Raw genomic sequence first — 17,919 nt, forward strand, 5'->3', positions numbered from 1 at the left:
ACTGAGGACACAACTATTGAAAAAGGTTCATTCACTGATGCTCCAGAAAGAAACACAATGCATTAAGAGCATGAAGATCGAGGTAAACTGCACTTAATTTGTCTACGGGAAACATGGATCGCTGGGGACTTTAACAAAGCCAACCTCACGCAGGTCATGCCAAACTTTTATTGACATGTATCCTGTCCAACCAGAGGACCAAATACACTGGATCATTGCTACTCTGTCTCAGCTACCTGCACACTACCGGCTTTTGGCAAATCAAACCATGCTGCCATTTTCCTCACACCAGAATTTAAACAAAGGCCCGGTGCAGAGAGTAGTGATGCGCTGGTCCTCCCACTCAGGAGCTATACTACAGCTGGCTCTTGATGATGTAGATTGGGACATGTTTCGAGCAAGCTCATCTGACGTCAGCGAGTTCACAGATACTTTATAAACATGCCAGCTGAGCTAGCACCTGAAACAATAACTATAAGGACCTTCTCTAATCAGAAACCGGGGGAGGACAGAACAGTCCATGCTGTGGTAAATCCTCTGCAGGGGTGAGAGCAGATCCGTTGTTAGCTGAAGAGTTAAACTCTTTCTATGTACGGTTTGAAAACAATCTAGGCAGCACGAGTTTGCCATTCAGCGCATCAAGAAGCAGCAGTCAGAGCAGCGATAATCATTTAATCACTGTGTCGGAGGACGAGGTTCGGAGGGCTCTAAAGCGAGTGAACATCAGGAGTTGACGCAGTGGGTAAGACACATGCCTTTGGTGTGAGAGACCCGAGTTCGAATCCACCGTGAGACACCAATGTGTCCCTGAGCAAGACACTTAACCCCTAGTTGCTTCAGAGGCGTGCGACCTCTGACATATATAGCAATTGTAAGTCACTTAATAAAATATAAAAGAGTCAGCTAAATGAATAAATGTAAATAAATGTAAATGAAAGCAGCCAGACCTGATGGGACTTCTGACCGTGTTCTGTGGTCCTGCACTGATCAGCTCGCTGGTTTGTTTACATCCATCTTTAATGAGTCTCTTGCTACCTCGGTGGTTCCCACCTCCTTTAAACAATTAATCATCCCTGTGCCTAAGAACAATAAACCCTCTTATCTGAATGACTATCATCCAGTTGCCTTCACATCAAAAGTCATGAAGGTATTTGAGGGACTGGTAAAGAACTACATTTTGTACTCCATCCCAGCTACTTTAGACCCTCTTCAGTTTACCTATCGCCCCAATAGATCCACTGAAGATGCCATCTCTCACACACATTGACGGCAACAACAGGAACTATGTAAGGCTGCTATTTATCGACTATAGCTCTGCTTTCAATACGATCGTCCCCATCAGGCTTTCTTCAAAAACTCACAGACCTCAGTCTAAACTATTCACTCAGCGACTGGATTCAAGACTTCCTCACCAGCAGACCTCAAGTGGTGAAAGTAGGCCAGTACACCTCCAGCTCCATCACCCTGAACGTAGCAGCCCCACAGGGCTGTGTCCTAAGTCCCCTGCTCTACTCTCTCTACACACATGACTGCATGTCTTCCCACAGCTCCACATCTGTTATCAAATTTGCTGATGATACTGTGGTTCTGGGCCTCATTCACAACAATAATGAGACCGCATAATTGGAAGAGGTAGAGAAACTTACATCATGGTGCCAGGACAATCTCCCCTCTCTACAGGACATCTACATCAAACGCTGCAAAAGCAGAGCTGTTAAAATCATCAAAGTAAAAATATATATATATTATTAAAATGTTTTAAACAAAATAAGAAACATGTGAAAATGTGGACATCTTTATCCTGTTCAAAAGTTTTCACACTCCTTTTAATGCATTGTGTTTTTTTCTTGAGCACCAGTGACTGTTTGAACCTTTTTTAATAGTTGTGTTTGAGTCTCTAAATTGTCCCCAGTGTGGAAAAGAAGTATCTCAAAATCATACAGTCACTGCAGGAAAGGGTTCAAATATGCAAAAGATGTTGGAAAACTGAAGAATCAGCAGGAGCAGGAGGATTTTTCTGAAGAACAGTGCTCAGAACAAATAAGGGACTAATGAACAACCACACACAAAAAAAAGATCATCCAGATAACCATACACAGTATTAAAAACTAAGAGTTTAGACACTTTTGAATAGGGTTATTTTAATAATTTCACAATTTTCTTTTCTTGTGGACTAAATGTAAACAAATGTTTTGTTAGATATCTTACTCAGGACAGTACTAAATAGAAAAATTGTATGATCTCTTATTTTCACAGATTCTGCAAGGTGATCCCAAACTTTCGCATGCCACTGTAGTTAGTAGAATATCTAAAGTGAATTATCAGAATAAAGTGTTAAAATATGCTAAGTCTGTTAAGACTTGATTGGGCAGCTGTCTTACTTGGGCCGTCCCATTCCTCTGCTGTCAGTGGGCTTGGCTGGACTCGCTCTTCTTGTCCATCAATGTCTTGTTGTTCCACCTTTAAACTTCCAGCCATTTCACCTGTATAAAGACATCAAAGCTTAGGGGTTTCGCGGTACAAATGGCTAAACTGTAGCACAGTCAGTAAACCGGACCGATCTGGCTCTCACACTGGCAGCAGATGTTCAGTGTCTTTCATTTAAAACCCTTATTCCTTGTAATTCCAAGGTGCAGTTTCTCATTTTGGATTCTTTCAAGTGTCTGCTGTGGGATTTTATGCTAGTTTCTTTGGAGAGAATAGAAAAGAGACCGAGAGCAAGTCCCTGGACCCACCTTGATCACAGACAGGGTGCCTGTGTTAAGCCCTGTGACGAAACTTATTGGAAATGTTTAATTACAGTGTTGGGAAAGAAATTAAGCTACAAGATGATTTCTTAATTAAGCTGTGATTAAGGATTTTCTGCCTTTGGCTTTGACACCATGGGCAAAGTCCTACTTAACACCGTCACAGGCAAGAGAAGTTAACTCCAAGAACAGGCCTATTTACCTCAGATCCTCACACAACTTTACACACACACACACACACACACACACACACACACACACACACACATACATATATACACAGCCAGGGAATCAGTCCATGTCCTCTGCAGACAGGAAATTCCTTTCTAGTGACTGGAAATGATCTTAAAACTCGAGCTGAATAAATACAGGGACTGATCCAAGCATTAAACCTTCTCAAAAGGACAAGACAGCCAAAATACCACTTAAAAGCTGGTGCATGTTCAAACCAGCGGGTTTCATGTATTCAGACGGATTAAGAGTAAAAAAAGAGTGATATTTTGAAAAATATAGATTCCCAGAGGATTGCTGGATATCATCGAGTAGATTACGTACAATTTGTAATCCATTACTGATTTCAAATTACATGACAAAAATTTTAGATAGTAATATAATCCACAACATTAAGCATTTGAGATAATATAATCAGACTACTTTTATATTATTCTGCATATAACTCCTTGATCACATTGATTTAAATAGATTTATATTGTACCATATTGATATACAAATATAAAGAGAAAGAAAATATATTAAAGGGTTAGTTCACCCCTTCAAAACGTAATTGGTCAAAACATGCGAGGAAATGAAAAAGGATTGCACCTCTTTCTATTCAACAAGAACAAAAAGCAAACCAGCACACATCGTTCCACCAATTTTCGAACAAAAAAGCGCAAGTGATTGTTCTTTTGAAGATCGGACGCTCGCAGGCAAAGCAGGTAGTTTACGCACTTCACTTTTGCCGTCACAAACTTTTGGACAGGCATTTCAAAGAGTAGATTCATCATTTACAAATAAAAGTGCGTAACGTTAGGATGCGGAGTGAATTTCAAATGGCTGGGGGGCTCTGAATTATCCCGTTCTGACGGTGAGGTGTTTCCGGCAGAAACGCCTGTAATTGAATTTCAGTTCAAAGAGCTGATGCTATTAGCCCGGGTTTGATGCTGGAGACCTGCAGGAAATACCAGCCACTCTGTTGTTATTTACTATGACCAATAACCCTGTAAGAAACATATACAGTAGGTCTTCCCTCAAAATGCCATATTTCTTCAATCTTCTCTTTCATATTCAAATTCAATTTCAGCACAAAACCAAACACTGCTTTGAGCTAAAGAGGCTGCGGTGGGAAGGTGGGGAAAGATTGTGGGTTCTAGAAAAAGTCTGATACTTCTAACATTTATAGTGTAACACAATACAAAATATAGCCCTCTAAACTATTAGTTAATAGCGAATATGAAACAAACTATTAACTATGCCTCAATAAATTCCTGATTTGCTGCTTATTAATAGTAAGTAAGGTAGTTGTTAAGTTTAGGTATGGGATTTGATTAAATGATCTACAATGTAGTCATGCAGATTAAGACATTAATATTTAATTGGTCCTAGTAAACTAAAGTGTTACAGTGTGTTACTGTGTTTTCCAGTTGATTTTCAACCACATACATGTTTTTCTCTGGTTATCTTTAATGGGAAATGAGCTCACCATTTCTCAAGTGATCTCCTTCTTTACAGATGAGCTTCTCTGGGTCAGAGTAGTAAAGTGAGTCGTCCTCCACAGACCCGTCTTCTTCTTTCAAGATCTCAGTCTTAAGTCCATTTTCAAACACTCCTGTCAAGTAACAGACAAATAAGTGCACAATATTAGCACTTCAGAAGATACCAAAGGAGAAGCGCTTTGAGCACCCAGAAAAGTGCTATATAAATGTAAGGAATTATTATTATTATTATTATTAAAGTGAATTTTCCTTTGTCTTCACTATTGTGAAAATGAAATACACTTTAAAACACTTTAAGGTGTATTTTAAGTACTTTAAGGACATAGTATATTTGAAAAGAATATGCTTAAATGATTTTGGACACTTAATGGCATGTTAACTGCATACAGTTTATTAATAGTTTAAATTGATTTTAAATTCAAAAAGTTGAGTGCATTTTGAGTAGGACTTGAGTCCATCTTTATATGTCATTACATAATTACTTCTATTGTATTTGTAACATGGTTAAAGTTATTGGTGAACGTACTGACAAGCATTTATGATCAACTAAAATATATATTTCTGTTGAAAATTGCATTCCATGAATTAACATTTTTACGTAATTGCACATTTGTAAATCGCAATTTAGTACATTTCTAATATATCACATCAAAATGAAGTGTACTTCATTAAAAACAAAATGATTTAAAAGCAAAACTTTGAAGTTACTTTTTAAAGTGTGTTAAAAACATTTATGGAAGTGAACTCTCTTTAAGCGACTTTTTATTTCATTTATCTGCACAGAGTTTTTTTTAGTTTATATATACTTTTTCAAGATTTGAAGTAAATTACAAGAGCACATTCGAAGCTATTAAGCACACACTTCTTTTTTACAAGGGCATTGTTGAGGCAGATAACCAGGAAGCTATATGAAATATTAAAATTGACTATTTTACCGTGAGTTATTGAAAACAAGCAAGGAAATATCAAAGATTAAGGAAAGTCTGAAAAGTAACAGCACATCACTCTTCAACAAGCTACATGACATCATGTCCATCATTAACCTCATATCCCACCAAGTAGCTCAAACTATGACAGGATATCTGTTTTGTAATGTCTGGAAAACTGCAAAGTGTTCGAGCTAAGCCAACACAGGAACAGATCCAAAGCCTAAGGTTACGTCTGCTCTGAGATAACTTGTTCACGCAAGCAGCGGCATTGAAGGTAGACAGAGCACACTTTCTTATTCATTTGCCTTATCAGTGGGTACAATGTTGATTTTTCATTTGCTTGCCATGCCTTTGGGTGGTACACCCGTGGAATCACAAAGTTCATTTTTCTCAGTTTGATTAATTTCTTTCCTCTGTCAAAAAAAAAAAAAGAAAGAAAAAAAGACATTGGCTCCATTCTATCAAGAGAGTCATTTTATTCCTTCCAGCTGTACATGTACTTTGATATTTGCATATTGATGTTTTTTTTCTTCAATCAGGGGGCATGAAGGAATAGAACCCACCTGAATTAAATTAAACAGACGTGTTTCACTTTTGATATTAAAAATATTCTTTCTTTGACGTTTTGTGTTTACAGGGCTGAAAACTGTAATGATGAGTGTACATTCAGTGAGAGACTGTGTGCAAAACTTGAAATTTGAAAAAATCTCTCTACAGAGATATTCACAGATAGAAAATCAATTAATGAATAAAATATCTATTGTCTTTTACTCTAAAAATTGCTAAAATTTAATTTAAGGTTAGGGTTTTTTTGTGTCTATTTCTACATCATTTGTGTGTGTGTGTGTGTGTGTGTGTGTGTGTCTGCGTCTGTGTGTGTCTGCATCTGTGTGTGTCTGTGTGTGTGTGTCTGCATCTGTGTGTGTGGGGGGGGGGGGGGAGATGTTGTGGTCTGGGTGAGTAAACTCTTTCCTTTCATTAAGCTTTATGAATGGCCTCTTTGCAGGAGAGCAGCAGTGACTGTGTGCATGAAAGCAATGGAGATGCAGACGTGGTGAGAGGAGACACTCTGAACAAGGTCAGAATTTAACCACATTTGATCTTGTGGCAAAACAAAAATGTCCAGCTCTGGAGACTTGCTGGAGGTATTAACTTTAGCATAAACATATTTCATTCCTAGTTTAAATGATTGTAGATGGCAGCTCAGATTATTTAAATCTAGGAACAAATTCAGGGAAATTAAATGTTAGAGTTTTTATTGAAATCATTTGATTGTGGACTTTAGTTTCTTGCCAAATCTTTAACAGAGCTCTGGGATAAACGCTAAATATTAAATACACTGTTAACCCTTACTGAACTGTAATATGACCAGTAACTTAACTGTAATATGCATTGCATCATGGGTAGTTTCAGTCACCTTGCTTATAAATTAGTAATTTTACAGTTCATGAATTGATCAATAACTGTCAATAATAGGGTACTATAATTGTAACTGTAAATAAATCAGCAAAACTCACAACATCTACAGCTTTTTTTTTTTTTACAGGATTTGTAAATAGATTATTAGAGTATATATTATATATTTATTTCTACTTCGTGTCTCAACACTTTTTTTTCAGTGTAAACAGATTTATAGATATTAATAGAAACTAAAGATATAATGGTGTGTGATTTCTAATCTATGGATAATTCTAAAATGTCTGAAATATTTCGTTATTGTCATCGTCACATGCTCTGGGGATTTGATCTCTATAAAATAAGTGAGAAATTGTGTTTGATAATTAATTTCACCTTGTAATAATCAAAACAGTATTATTCAACAAAAAATCAGGTTGAGCAGAAAATATAACTGTGAAGAGATATGAAGACAGTAAAATAAGATCCATTTTCATTTTGAAAAAAAATGTGCTTAATGAACTGCAGACATCATTTGCAAACAGTGTCTAACCTCCTTCCAGCAGAACACACAGCACTTCAACTCCAGCTAGCCGCTCAAACACCCAGACGTCCACTAAAACACACACACACACACACACACACACAAAGAAAGCAGAAAACACATGAAGTGAAATATGCAAGTGTGCGGGCATGATCTGAGTGACTGCTAATTTCATGCTTGGATTTGCCGCTCGCCTGCGATGTTGGAGGTGTGTGTTTGCATGGTGATAGCGGCCCGGCTCGGTATCAGCTGGCTTCAGTGTAGAGCCATGCTGCCCCGTCGCACACCGCAGCCAAAGCAGGACGCTCTCCAGCGCTCTAATTACACCTGAGCTAATTCAATCTGACAGCAGCGAGCCGCATGGAAATCAGCCTTCTCTTCCCCATCAGTCCAGCCTGGTCCTTCTATTCTGCTATTTTACAGTCGAGTTTTTACATCTGACCAAAGATTGACGAGCACGAATGGCATACCAACAATTATTTTTGAGAGAAATAATGCAAAGTTCATACACAGATTTTCTATATAAAAAGAAAATTACTATATTTGTCTAAATATGCAGCAGTACACAGAAAACTGTGCATAGTTTAGCATAGTTAAGCGATTAGCAATATCACACAAGCAAGCATGCTGTTTTTTCTCGAATATCAGGATGTTCAATTAACCAGTTAATATCGTGTTACATTTTAGACACCATATTGTCAAAATGGTCTGTTTTTGCTCTTTGGAATGTTTTTCTTTCCCAAATGAATCTGTTTTATTTTACAAATCAGTTTTTCAATGATCCATTCATAAAGAATGGATCAATTTACTTGTTTCTTTCTGAAATTAATCTATGTTTGTGAACTAAATGATGCAATGATCCATTCATAAAGACAGTCACTTTCTTCGTTCCTAAATGAATTAGATGTTCAAAAAAAATCGGTTGAATAAATGATTAATTTTAAAAGACGATGACTTGCTAGCTACCTACTAGTTTTACTTTTGAAATGTAAAAGCTTAATTAATTAATTTTTTTTAAAAAATAATATATATATATATATATATATATATATATATATATATATATATATATATATATATATTAATATTCAATATATTATACAACAATATTATAGAATTATGCATGCAATTGTAAGCACAGTGTAAATAAATTCAGCCATTTTTGTCAATATCACACATCCCTAGTATGCATAATTTCATATACTGTGAATTATAAACAGGTGCATAACATCCAGAAACTGCCCTCCTGCACTGACCTGCCATAATTTCATTTAGCAGTTTTATAAAAATTAGCTTTATTTCAGGGATAACACATAATACAGAAACTACGCATGCTTGATTTCATTCCCAGACAGAATCATTCTTTCCTCCCATTGCTCTGTGTGAATGTGAGATTTGGATTCCTCCTCCTAAACCTCGGCAGAACATCAAACAAACAGCTGTGGCGGCCTGGCACTGTGTCACATGCCCGATCACCTCAGTGCCATAACATCTCAGTGGTTCTGCTGGGCTCCTCCCGGGGTAGATGGGCCAGAGAGATAAGGGACGAAGAAGGACAGGGTTCAGGAAATATGTGGGCCAGGAATGGCTTTTAAAAGTGCCTCAGGGCCTCTGAGAACATCTACCTCCACCTCCAGCAAAAAAGTAGACCCCATGTTTAATTTGACATAAATATGGTAGGAGGGATAAAAGCAAAGCATGTTCAATATGTTGTCAACTCTCAGAAATAAATGTACAAGAGTTGTCAGTCGAGTGGAATCTTTTCAAATATTGAGACCTTAAAAGTCAATTTTAGTACTTAAAATGTACAAAAATGTACCTTTCGAAAGGATACTGCCCCAGTGACAGCTTGAAGTACATTACTAATCATTTAGGTTTTAATAATATTATAACTTATTTTGATGTGTTGGCTTACATACTAAAGCACATGTAAAGTACTTGATTATAGTTTTTACTCTAGTGTGTTATTTGATATTACATTTACATTTAATTTTAAACATACTATTAAAAGTTATTAAATATTAAATGTACTAAACTGAAACTTTGTCAATAGAAAGGTGTAATTTCAAAAAATATATTTGAATGCATGAAATACAAGTTTCAATAGACATTAGAGTATATTTTAGTTTGACAAAAATGCTTGTCTGTACACTCAGCAGTAACTTTAACTATTTCAACAGACAATAAAATAAATTATGAAAATACATATAAAAATAAGTCCTACTTCATTGAAAAAAAGCACTCTTGGGTTCAGCTATAACTGCATTTAAAATAAATGTAAACTATAATACATTTTTATTTAGTTGTAAGTAACATGCAATTAAGTGCATATTTTTACAAATAATGTTGGTGTAATTACTGTTTTTGCTTTTTAGCACAGTTTACCTAGAGCTAAGTATATCATATTCTCTAGACAGCTCTCAAAGCATCTCAGTGATACATCTTTGTTTGCTCTGTGATGTGAGAGAAATTAAGTGGGACTAATCTGAGATACAATAGGAATCTTGTTTTTCGTTTAGCAAACAGACGCCCCATCAGCGATCACCATGTTCCCATAATCCTCCAGAGGTGGGTAGTAACGAGTTACATTTACTTCGTTACATTTACTTGAGTAATTTTTCGGGGTAACGAATACTTTTCGGAGTATATTTAAAGATGGGTACTTTATACTCTTACTTGAGTACATTTTTTGGGAAAAATCTGTACTTTTACTTCGTTACTGTGGGCGACGCCCCTCTCGTTACTTTATCTTAATCCTATAAATGTTATAAATGCTTCAGTTTATTCCAAACGCGCCGTCTACTTTTCTCTGGACAATGAGCGATGCCCATTCGGGAATGATTCATTCTTTTGAGTCAACTCTGTTCAAAGGCTTGATCAAACCAATTGGCAAACGAGTGAATTGGTTCATGAATCAGTTTGATTGAGTCGTTCAGTTCCATGCTGCACGCGCTGAGCTCTGAAGCGGTTCACTCAGAGTTGTAACGTTTAAGAATATTAGCAGCGTTGAAAACGGGGCTATGGAACTGCACTGAATTGAAAGCAAATCTGCAAAGGCTATTATTTGCTTGCGGTGGAGATCCTTATTAGATGAACGCGTGTGCTGTCTACTGTTTAACAGGTAATAACTTGGGCTACATTCGATTACAGTACACGATACCACTGTGACATTAGTTTGTTGTACGTGTGTGGCTTATAACAGGTTGAATGCAGCTTCCAAAAGACAAAGAATAGCCGATTAAGATTTTATTAATTTTAATACAATCACACCAGTGCGAGTATGTTCAGCAAGTCATATCATCAGCTGCTAAATTCAGATCTGTGATCGCTTGCTGGCGCTGAGCCAGAGACAGACGCGTTTTTACAGCGCTGCGCATTAACCAATCACACACGGTTCTGTTGAGCTTTTGAATGCAATGGCCAATCAGAGGTGTTTCGATGAGTCATCGCTGAAATGCCGGTGCTTCCTTCACTCGCTCACTTACTGAATACCTCTTTCTGGCGAATTCTCTCGTCAGAAACAACAAAGTGCAGATGTGTGTACGAATCTATAATTAAGATATTGATTTCACGGTGTTAACAGTTTCAATGATTTTAATGGTAGTTTCTGAGAGTGAATGAAATCTAGACTGTCAGTGAAAATTATGTTTAATAATGTAAATGTTATTTGCTCTCTTTCTGAACAATGAAAGATTAGTAGCAATATTTATATCACATTAACTTTCAATGTTAAATTCACATTTAAAATAAAGTCAGTCGTATTAAAAATATGTTATGGCATGACACCTATATTTGTTACTTAAATAGACAGGGTTTTATAATAAATTACATAAATTGGATTAAAGGCTGATGAAATATATACATTTATACACACACACATACATTACATACATTTTTTGTCTATATATCTATATAAAAAAAGGCTCCGTATATATGACCCAAAGTAACTAGTAACTAACTACTTGAGTAGATTTTTTATCCGATACTCTTTTACTCTTACTCAAGTAACTATTCAAGACTAGTACTTTTACTTTTACTTGAGTAAATATTTCTAGAATTACTTTTACTTTTACTTGAGTAAAGTTTTTGGGTACTCTACCCACCTCTGTAATCCTCACATGCTCAGTCTTTCCCATGAACAGCCTTTGTGCCACTGTATCTTTAAATGGGATTAGATGAACGATTACACAGCATGGAAATATGAATAATGTTCAGAGCTCATCCTACGTTACACACTCTAATCCCAGACCTAGTATTTACAGAGAAGCATAGGAACAATGGCTCACATAAGAGCTGAAATCTGGACTGAAGAGGGAGCACAATGACCTACAACATCCATTTCCTGACTTTAAAGATCTGAATTATCTGCTCACAATCACCGAAACCCAACAAGAAATCAATCCACCCTAAAATAATCAGTTACGTTCATCAGAGCTATAGTCGCCATCATCCAGACATTTACTCTACTGAATTGTACATTTACATTATAAAGCATCTTATATATCACAAAGAAATCAGATTATAAAAAAAATCTGAGAAGCAGCAGATGTGCACAGAGGTCTCCGTTTGTTCGTTTAATCTCATTACTGTATGTGAGAATCAACTGAGATATTAAAGAGATCTGCTCTTATATTCTTCTGTCCTTCCATCCTCATATGCTGTTCCTTCTTACGGCAAAGAAATCTTTCCAAATATGTGACGCAGTATAATTTTCTGACAAAACCCAGATGTAAACAGAAAACACAACTAATAATTAAGCTTTAGGGGTATTGCGGTATCCTGGAAAGGTTACTGAAGAACCTAAAGGCTGTCATTTGATATCAACAGCTTTGCAGACTCAACCCCAAAAGCGCTTCGAATTATGAACTTTTAAGCGTGGTTGGCAAAAGATGCTCACACAGACTTCAGCTATCACCTATTAGTGCACAGGATTTGTGCCATTAGCGATTTTCTGCTCCGCATTTAAAAGCGTTGCCATCACATTTGCTGTGGAGGTGCTGAAGTTAAAATTAGACCGCCGAGCTCTCTAATCCCAACAAACAGCGTTTACTGTAGCACCACTGTACAAGCATTTATTAAGCATTTTATAAGACTATTTGACAATTTCTCATGTTTGGCGTCTTTGTTTAGATACAGACAATTCTTATAAAACTGCATCCAACAAGCAAGCAGTTATGAGCTCCTCTGCACTTTCACCACTCACCCGACCTGATCAATCTCAGCACCTTTCTGTGGGGAACAAGCTCTTAACAGTCACTGGGAGAAGATTGCCCATATTCTTCATTTCCGCATAAAGCTAACAGTGAATTTCTTCAGTTGTTTGTCACATTGAGACATTTCTATCAATCTACAGAAGAAAGCAAATATCATAATCACAGATTTGATGGGTTTTTTTCATACATTATAGATGCATGATCTATTTAGGTAGTCAACAAACCGATTCATCTTTCACTGAGCCATGTTTATATGACAAGTGCTACTAATTCATCGAAAAGCAAATGCTATAATGCTTACTTGCTGTCTAATAATTCATTATTAGAACTTTTAAACAGAGACAGTAAACTAATGAAGAAATTTCCCAGATCCCACTTCTGAAGTTTGTGCATTCAAGTGCTTTGTTGTCTGAAAGAACAAGAATGGTGGACATTCGTGAGTTCATTCTTACCTGTTTACTTGTGAAAATCATATTAAAGTCAAAAGGTAGAGGAAATTGAAATCGAGTCAACACAGGTTATGAATAAGATGTAGAATCCTATTCATTGGTAACCGAATTAATATTGACCGTGCTAGCCAGCAATATCTGTCAATTAATTGCTATTTTCGCTGTGTTCGATGCACACAATTTGCATCAAATGGTTATTTAGATATCTAAATATACATAACTGTAACAGCTTGAGAAAGTGATGTATATGTTGTAATGTATATAACATCAATAAAAATCAGGATGTTTCTCTCCAGCACGTTTACGTTACGTTAAGTTTACGGCCCGCCCAAATCAGAAACTTGGTTATCAAAAGGATCTCAGAGTTTCTGAGTTGTAAATATGACTTGAGATGCTGTTCATGTCTAATTTCCAACAATACAACTCTATTATTTTGTAATGACACGGAGGCGGCGTTAGAATCCATGTGCAGTTTAATAACATCCACAGCAGACAAATCCAAACAGCAGGCAGAGAATCGTAATCATAGAAGGCAGAGAATCATACACAGGTAGGCAGTCCAATCCAAACAACAAGACAGTGGGCAAATCCAAAGACAGAGACAGGGAAACCAGGCAAAGATCATACACAATAAGGCAAACTATGGCAATGGGAATAACGCTCGGTAAGGCAGACAGGCTGGCAATACTTCGCAACATGATAGTGGTTGTGGCCATGCTTATATTGCACAGACAGGAAGTACAGGTGAAGCAGAGGGAGCGGATCACAGTCAGTACTCGGGAGAGGGCTCCCTCTGCTGGCGTGGCGTTACATATTTACTATAATTCTGATAGCATGTGAATGTAGCATGAATACGGGAGCTCTGTGCACACAGGCACTAGCATTCTGAGTCATGTCAAAATAAAAGTCCACTTCCTACACATCGGCCAAACAGATTTTTTATTTTCTTTCCAGCTAAAGAAATTAAATTGTTGTTTTAATGTTTTTTTTTTATTATTATTATACAATACCCTTGTTGTCTGATTTCATTTCTGATTTGACATATTGTTCAAATGTGACCTTGATCTACACGTTTGGCTACCTCTGTCTGCTTTCCATTTAGGTAGACAGGAGATGTAGTTGCCTATTGACGACATAGAAAATAAACACACAAGGGCGCTACCAAGATGTTGGTATAACTGGAAGGACAAGCTCTTTAACAAATCTTCAGTACAAACACTCTAATTGAGCCGTCTTTTTGTTCCCATTGAAAACCAAGCGCCAGTTTGTGCATCTGACAACAGTTATTGATTTAACCTCATTGATTTAACTCTGAAAGCTCAATGAAGGTGAGGAGAATAAAAGTGGCGTGTTCGTCTAGAGCCGCTGGACCTCACTGATAGGACATCTAGCACAGCAGGGGCATCGATGATTAAGGTTCATCAAATAAACATCTCGTTTATCTTGTTTATGCCATTGATTCTGTCGGCCTCTCTTAGAGCCACGGGTCCCAGAAGCAGCCTACAGATGCACTTTAAGGACAAACTTTTGGACATTTGTATTAAAGCGTTTGGTTATATTTTGTATTGGCTGACTAATACAGATGTTTGAATAACAACATTTAGTAAACAATTATTGTTACACAATTATATATTTTTAATTTAATCTAATACTATTATTTAGCAAGAATGCATTAAACTGATTTTAGAAATTATAAAATTTTATATAACAACATTTATATTATTATGCATAGCAATACATAATATTCTAATAATAGTTTTAAGAAAGGCAACACATTTTTGATAATGAAATGGTGTTTTATCATACTGCGTTTGCACCATTTTCTAAAGCAATGAACCACTCAGGCTGTGCATTACAGTGATTTTACCACGGTTACCCCTTACCTTTACTGTAATGCACAGCTTCTATTTGCTCGCTGCTTTAATAAATTAGCTTCCAGGCATCACTAATCACTGAGTTGTGGAATCTGTGTGTCAAACAAACAAAGACAAACAGTAGCTGCATTCCTAAACAGTTTGGACGTCTCCTGGCGTTCCTGGAGAAGGGTGAGAGAGGCGCGTGGCGTTCCCCTCCTCCTCCTGCAGGCTAGTGAGCCACAGCACTTCATAACTTCATAGGAGAAAGTTGGCACGCAATAAGCCCTCTCTTCATATTGCACTGATCTGTGAGAGATAGCTCGCGACTGAGGGATGCCTCACGCTGGCATGTGGCAGACAAAGTTTATCAAAACCGATTAAAAAAAAGAATAAAGGAGAGGCAACAAATCTGACATCCTTGATAGGGTATAATATTGAAATCAATTATCATATTCTGACAGCACAAACTTAGCGCTGATAACCACGAATGACAGCCTCCAAATAAATCATTGAAGTATTGTGAACAATGAGAGCAATTTAGCTGCAAGAGCTGAAACTAGTGACAAAACTTAGCAGTTACACTATATTGAAACAGTAGTTAGAAGCATATACAGTGGTTGAGGTGTCTCCGGACACCTCAACTGAACTTAAAAGCATGTCATTATCATTGAAATAGATATCAAAATTTCTAAATGATGCTCAAGTGAACTATATTCACTCTTCTTCATTTTTGCAATGACTTCTCAAGGTGTCAAGGTTATTTATCGTGAAGTCAGTTCTCCTGTAGTTCACATAAGAACCACAGGTGTGTCACATTAACTATGAAATTGTGTATACATGCATATAACAATAAGACAAAGACATTCGAAGATAGAACACAAAATTATGTATTTGAGAGAGTTATGATGCATATATTCTGTGTGATATATTGTATAAATAAATACATACACACATACACACACCATAATTTCAAATTCAGTAAGTAATTAATAAAAAATATCCTCAATGTATCTACAGCTTCTTTTCTGTTTGTACGTTTGTTCTCAGTACCCTGTCTAATGGTACATCTTTGTATCTCTTTGAATTTAACAATCTCTAAAGGATTCACGGTAACACTTTATGATAACTGCATGCTATTAATCATTAGTTAAGCATTAGGAAACAGTTAATTCATAATTTATAAAGCATTAATAGACATTTATAAGCAGTTTATAAATACAGATATAAATGCTTTATACCTGATTTAAAAGCATATCTATAATGTATTTAATAATTGTTTTTTCATACTTTATTAATGATCAGTTTATCATTTCTAAATTAAGTATAGCATTATTTACACACGAGTTATTAAGGAGTTGTCAGTGGTTCATAAGATCACTTAGAAATTGTAAGTAAATGATTAATAAACTATTTAAATGTGCATTCATACATCTTTTTATTCAGACATATAGTAATAGTTACTTATAGTGTTAATAAATGGTTTATTAACATGTATTTCTACTGTAATTCAGGGTTAATTCAGGTAGTTATAAAACATATGTAGTTGTTAGTTAACTATTTTTGTGAGCTCATCTAAAGTGAGGACTATTTATGCCTTGTAAAGCTTTTGCAAATGAGATTTAAAGGCTCTTAATATTTCTGTTCTGTATCACTGTGTTGTGTTTGTTTCAGTTTTTTGTTTAGAAGATAACTGAGCCTTTAAATATCCTTTATAAATGCTTTACAAGGCATAACTAGACTCACTTCAGATGAGCTCACATAAATAGTTAACTGACCACTACTAAATGCTTTATAACTACCTGAATTTACTACATTTTTTGTGATCTTATGAATCACTGGCAACTCCTAAATAACTGGTGTGTAAATAATGCTATACTTCATTGAGAAATGATAAATTGATCATGAATAAAGTATGAAAATACAATTATTAAACACATTATAGATATGCTTTTAAATCAAGAAAAAAGCATTTATATCTGTATTTATAAACTGATTATTACTGTCTATTAATGCTTTATAAATTATGAATTATCTGTTTACTAATGCTTAATTAATGATTAATAGTGTGCAGTTATTATAAAGTGTTACCGGATTCACATTAGTACTATAAACGTAAATATTAGTATCTAAAGCGTGCTTATTAGTACCTTTTGAAATGGTTACCACCATGGTGACAGCTTCTGTACCTTTGTTTCTGAGAGTTTAGGGAACAGTGCGGTGACCAACAGCAATTATTTGCTGTTTTACAAATTCAGCAGACAGTAAAAACGGCGAACCCGTCTTGCACCGACAAACAATTTGGCCAAATGTACACTGCGTGTCCGTGCAGGTGATCAGAGGTTGAGATGAACAGCTGGTAGCAGCCTGTGCTGGAGATGCAGAGCTGATAGCACTGACGCTGCTCTCCCACCAAGACACCTCGGCCATCCAATCTCCCTTACCATCAAACTAAACCCCTAAACACCAGCAGAGGGGGGAGGATGCATGGGAAAGAAAATAGGATGACCCCGAAATGCCCTTTTTATCTCTCCATAAGGAGAGAGACAGATCTTTCAACAGGGCTAAAATAGTGGGAGAAGAGAAAATACATAATTTATCACCATATTATCGGAATATCCAGGCATCCTAATAAAGAGACTGTTCCTTGTCTTATCATGCGAAGTGGAGGATGGGAGAGGGATTATCAGGCTGGAACAGACCACAGGCCTGGAATTCTAATGGTAATAATGGGGTTTCTGATGGTATATCTTCCTCAGCTTATCAAGCCCATTATCTGCCCTTATCGCCACAGTCATCGGGGCAAATTAATGAAGCTCTTTCAGTGCTCTCGCTTTATCTGCCTCGCATATATAGGGTTCAGATAACAGGGCAAACTGTGTTCAGTCGGGAACAAAATCCAACCAAGGAAAAAAAGACAGGAGTGTCTCTACCCATAACAACCTCTTTGTCCTTTGCTATGAGCAGGTGGCTGGCGAAGCTGCGCTCTTTACAGGTGCTACAGTTATTTCAAGAACTCTGTGATGTATGCTAGTGTTTCAAATCAGAAATATGTGGGACACGTCTGCAGATTG

General features: G+C 36.5%; 1 protein-coding gene across 1 annotated transcript in view; it reads right to left on the reverse strand.

Moving 5' to 3' along the window:
* Window positions 1-17,919, reverse strand: part of LOC127935336 (zinc finger protein ZFPM2-like) — a 47,635-nt gene that overhangs the window by 28,627 nt on the left and 1,089 nt on the right. The window contains exons 2-3 of the mRNA XM_052533122.1: window positions 4,450-4,575; window positions 2,382-2,483 (exon numbers count right to left, since the gene is read on the reverse strand). Coding sequence (XP_052389082.1) covers window positions 2,382-2,483; window positions 4,450-4,575 — 228 coding nt within the window. The remainder of the gene's footprint in view (window positions 1-2,381; window positions 2,484-4,449; window positions 4,576-17,919) is intronic.

The sequence above is a fragment of the Carassius gibelio genome, chromosome A19 (genome assembly GCF_023724105.1).
Source record: "Carassius gibelio isolate Cgi1373 ecotype wild population from Czech Republic chromosome A19, carGib1.2-hapl.c, whole genome shotgun sequence".
In the NCBI taxonomy this organism is placed as follows: Eukaryota; Metazoa; Chordata; class Actinopteri; order Cypriniformes; family Cyprinidae; genus Carassius; species Carassius gibelio.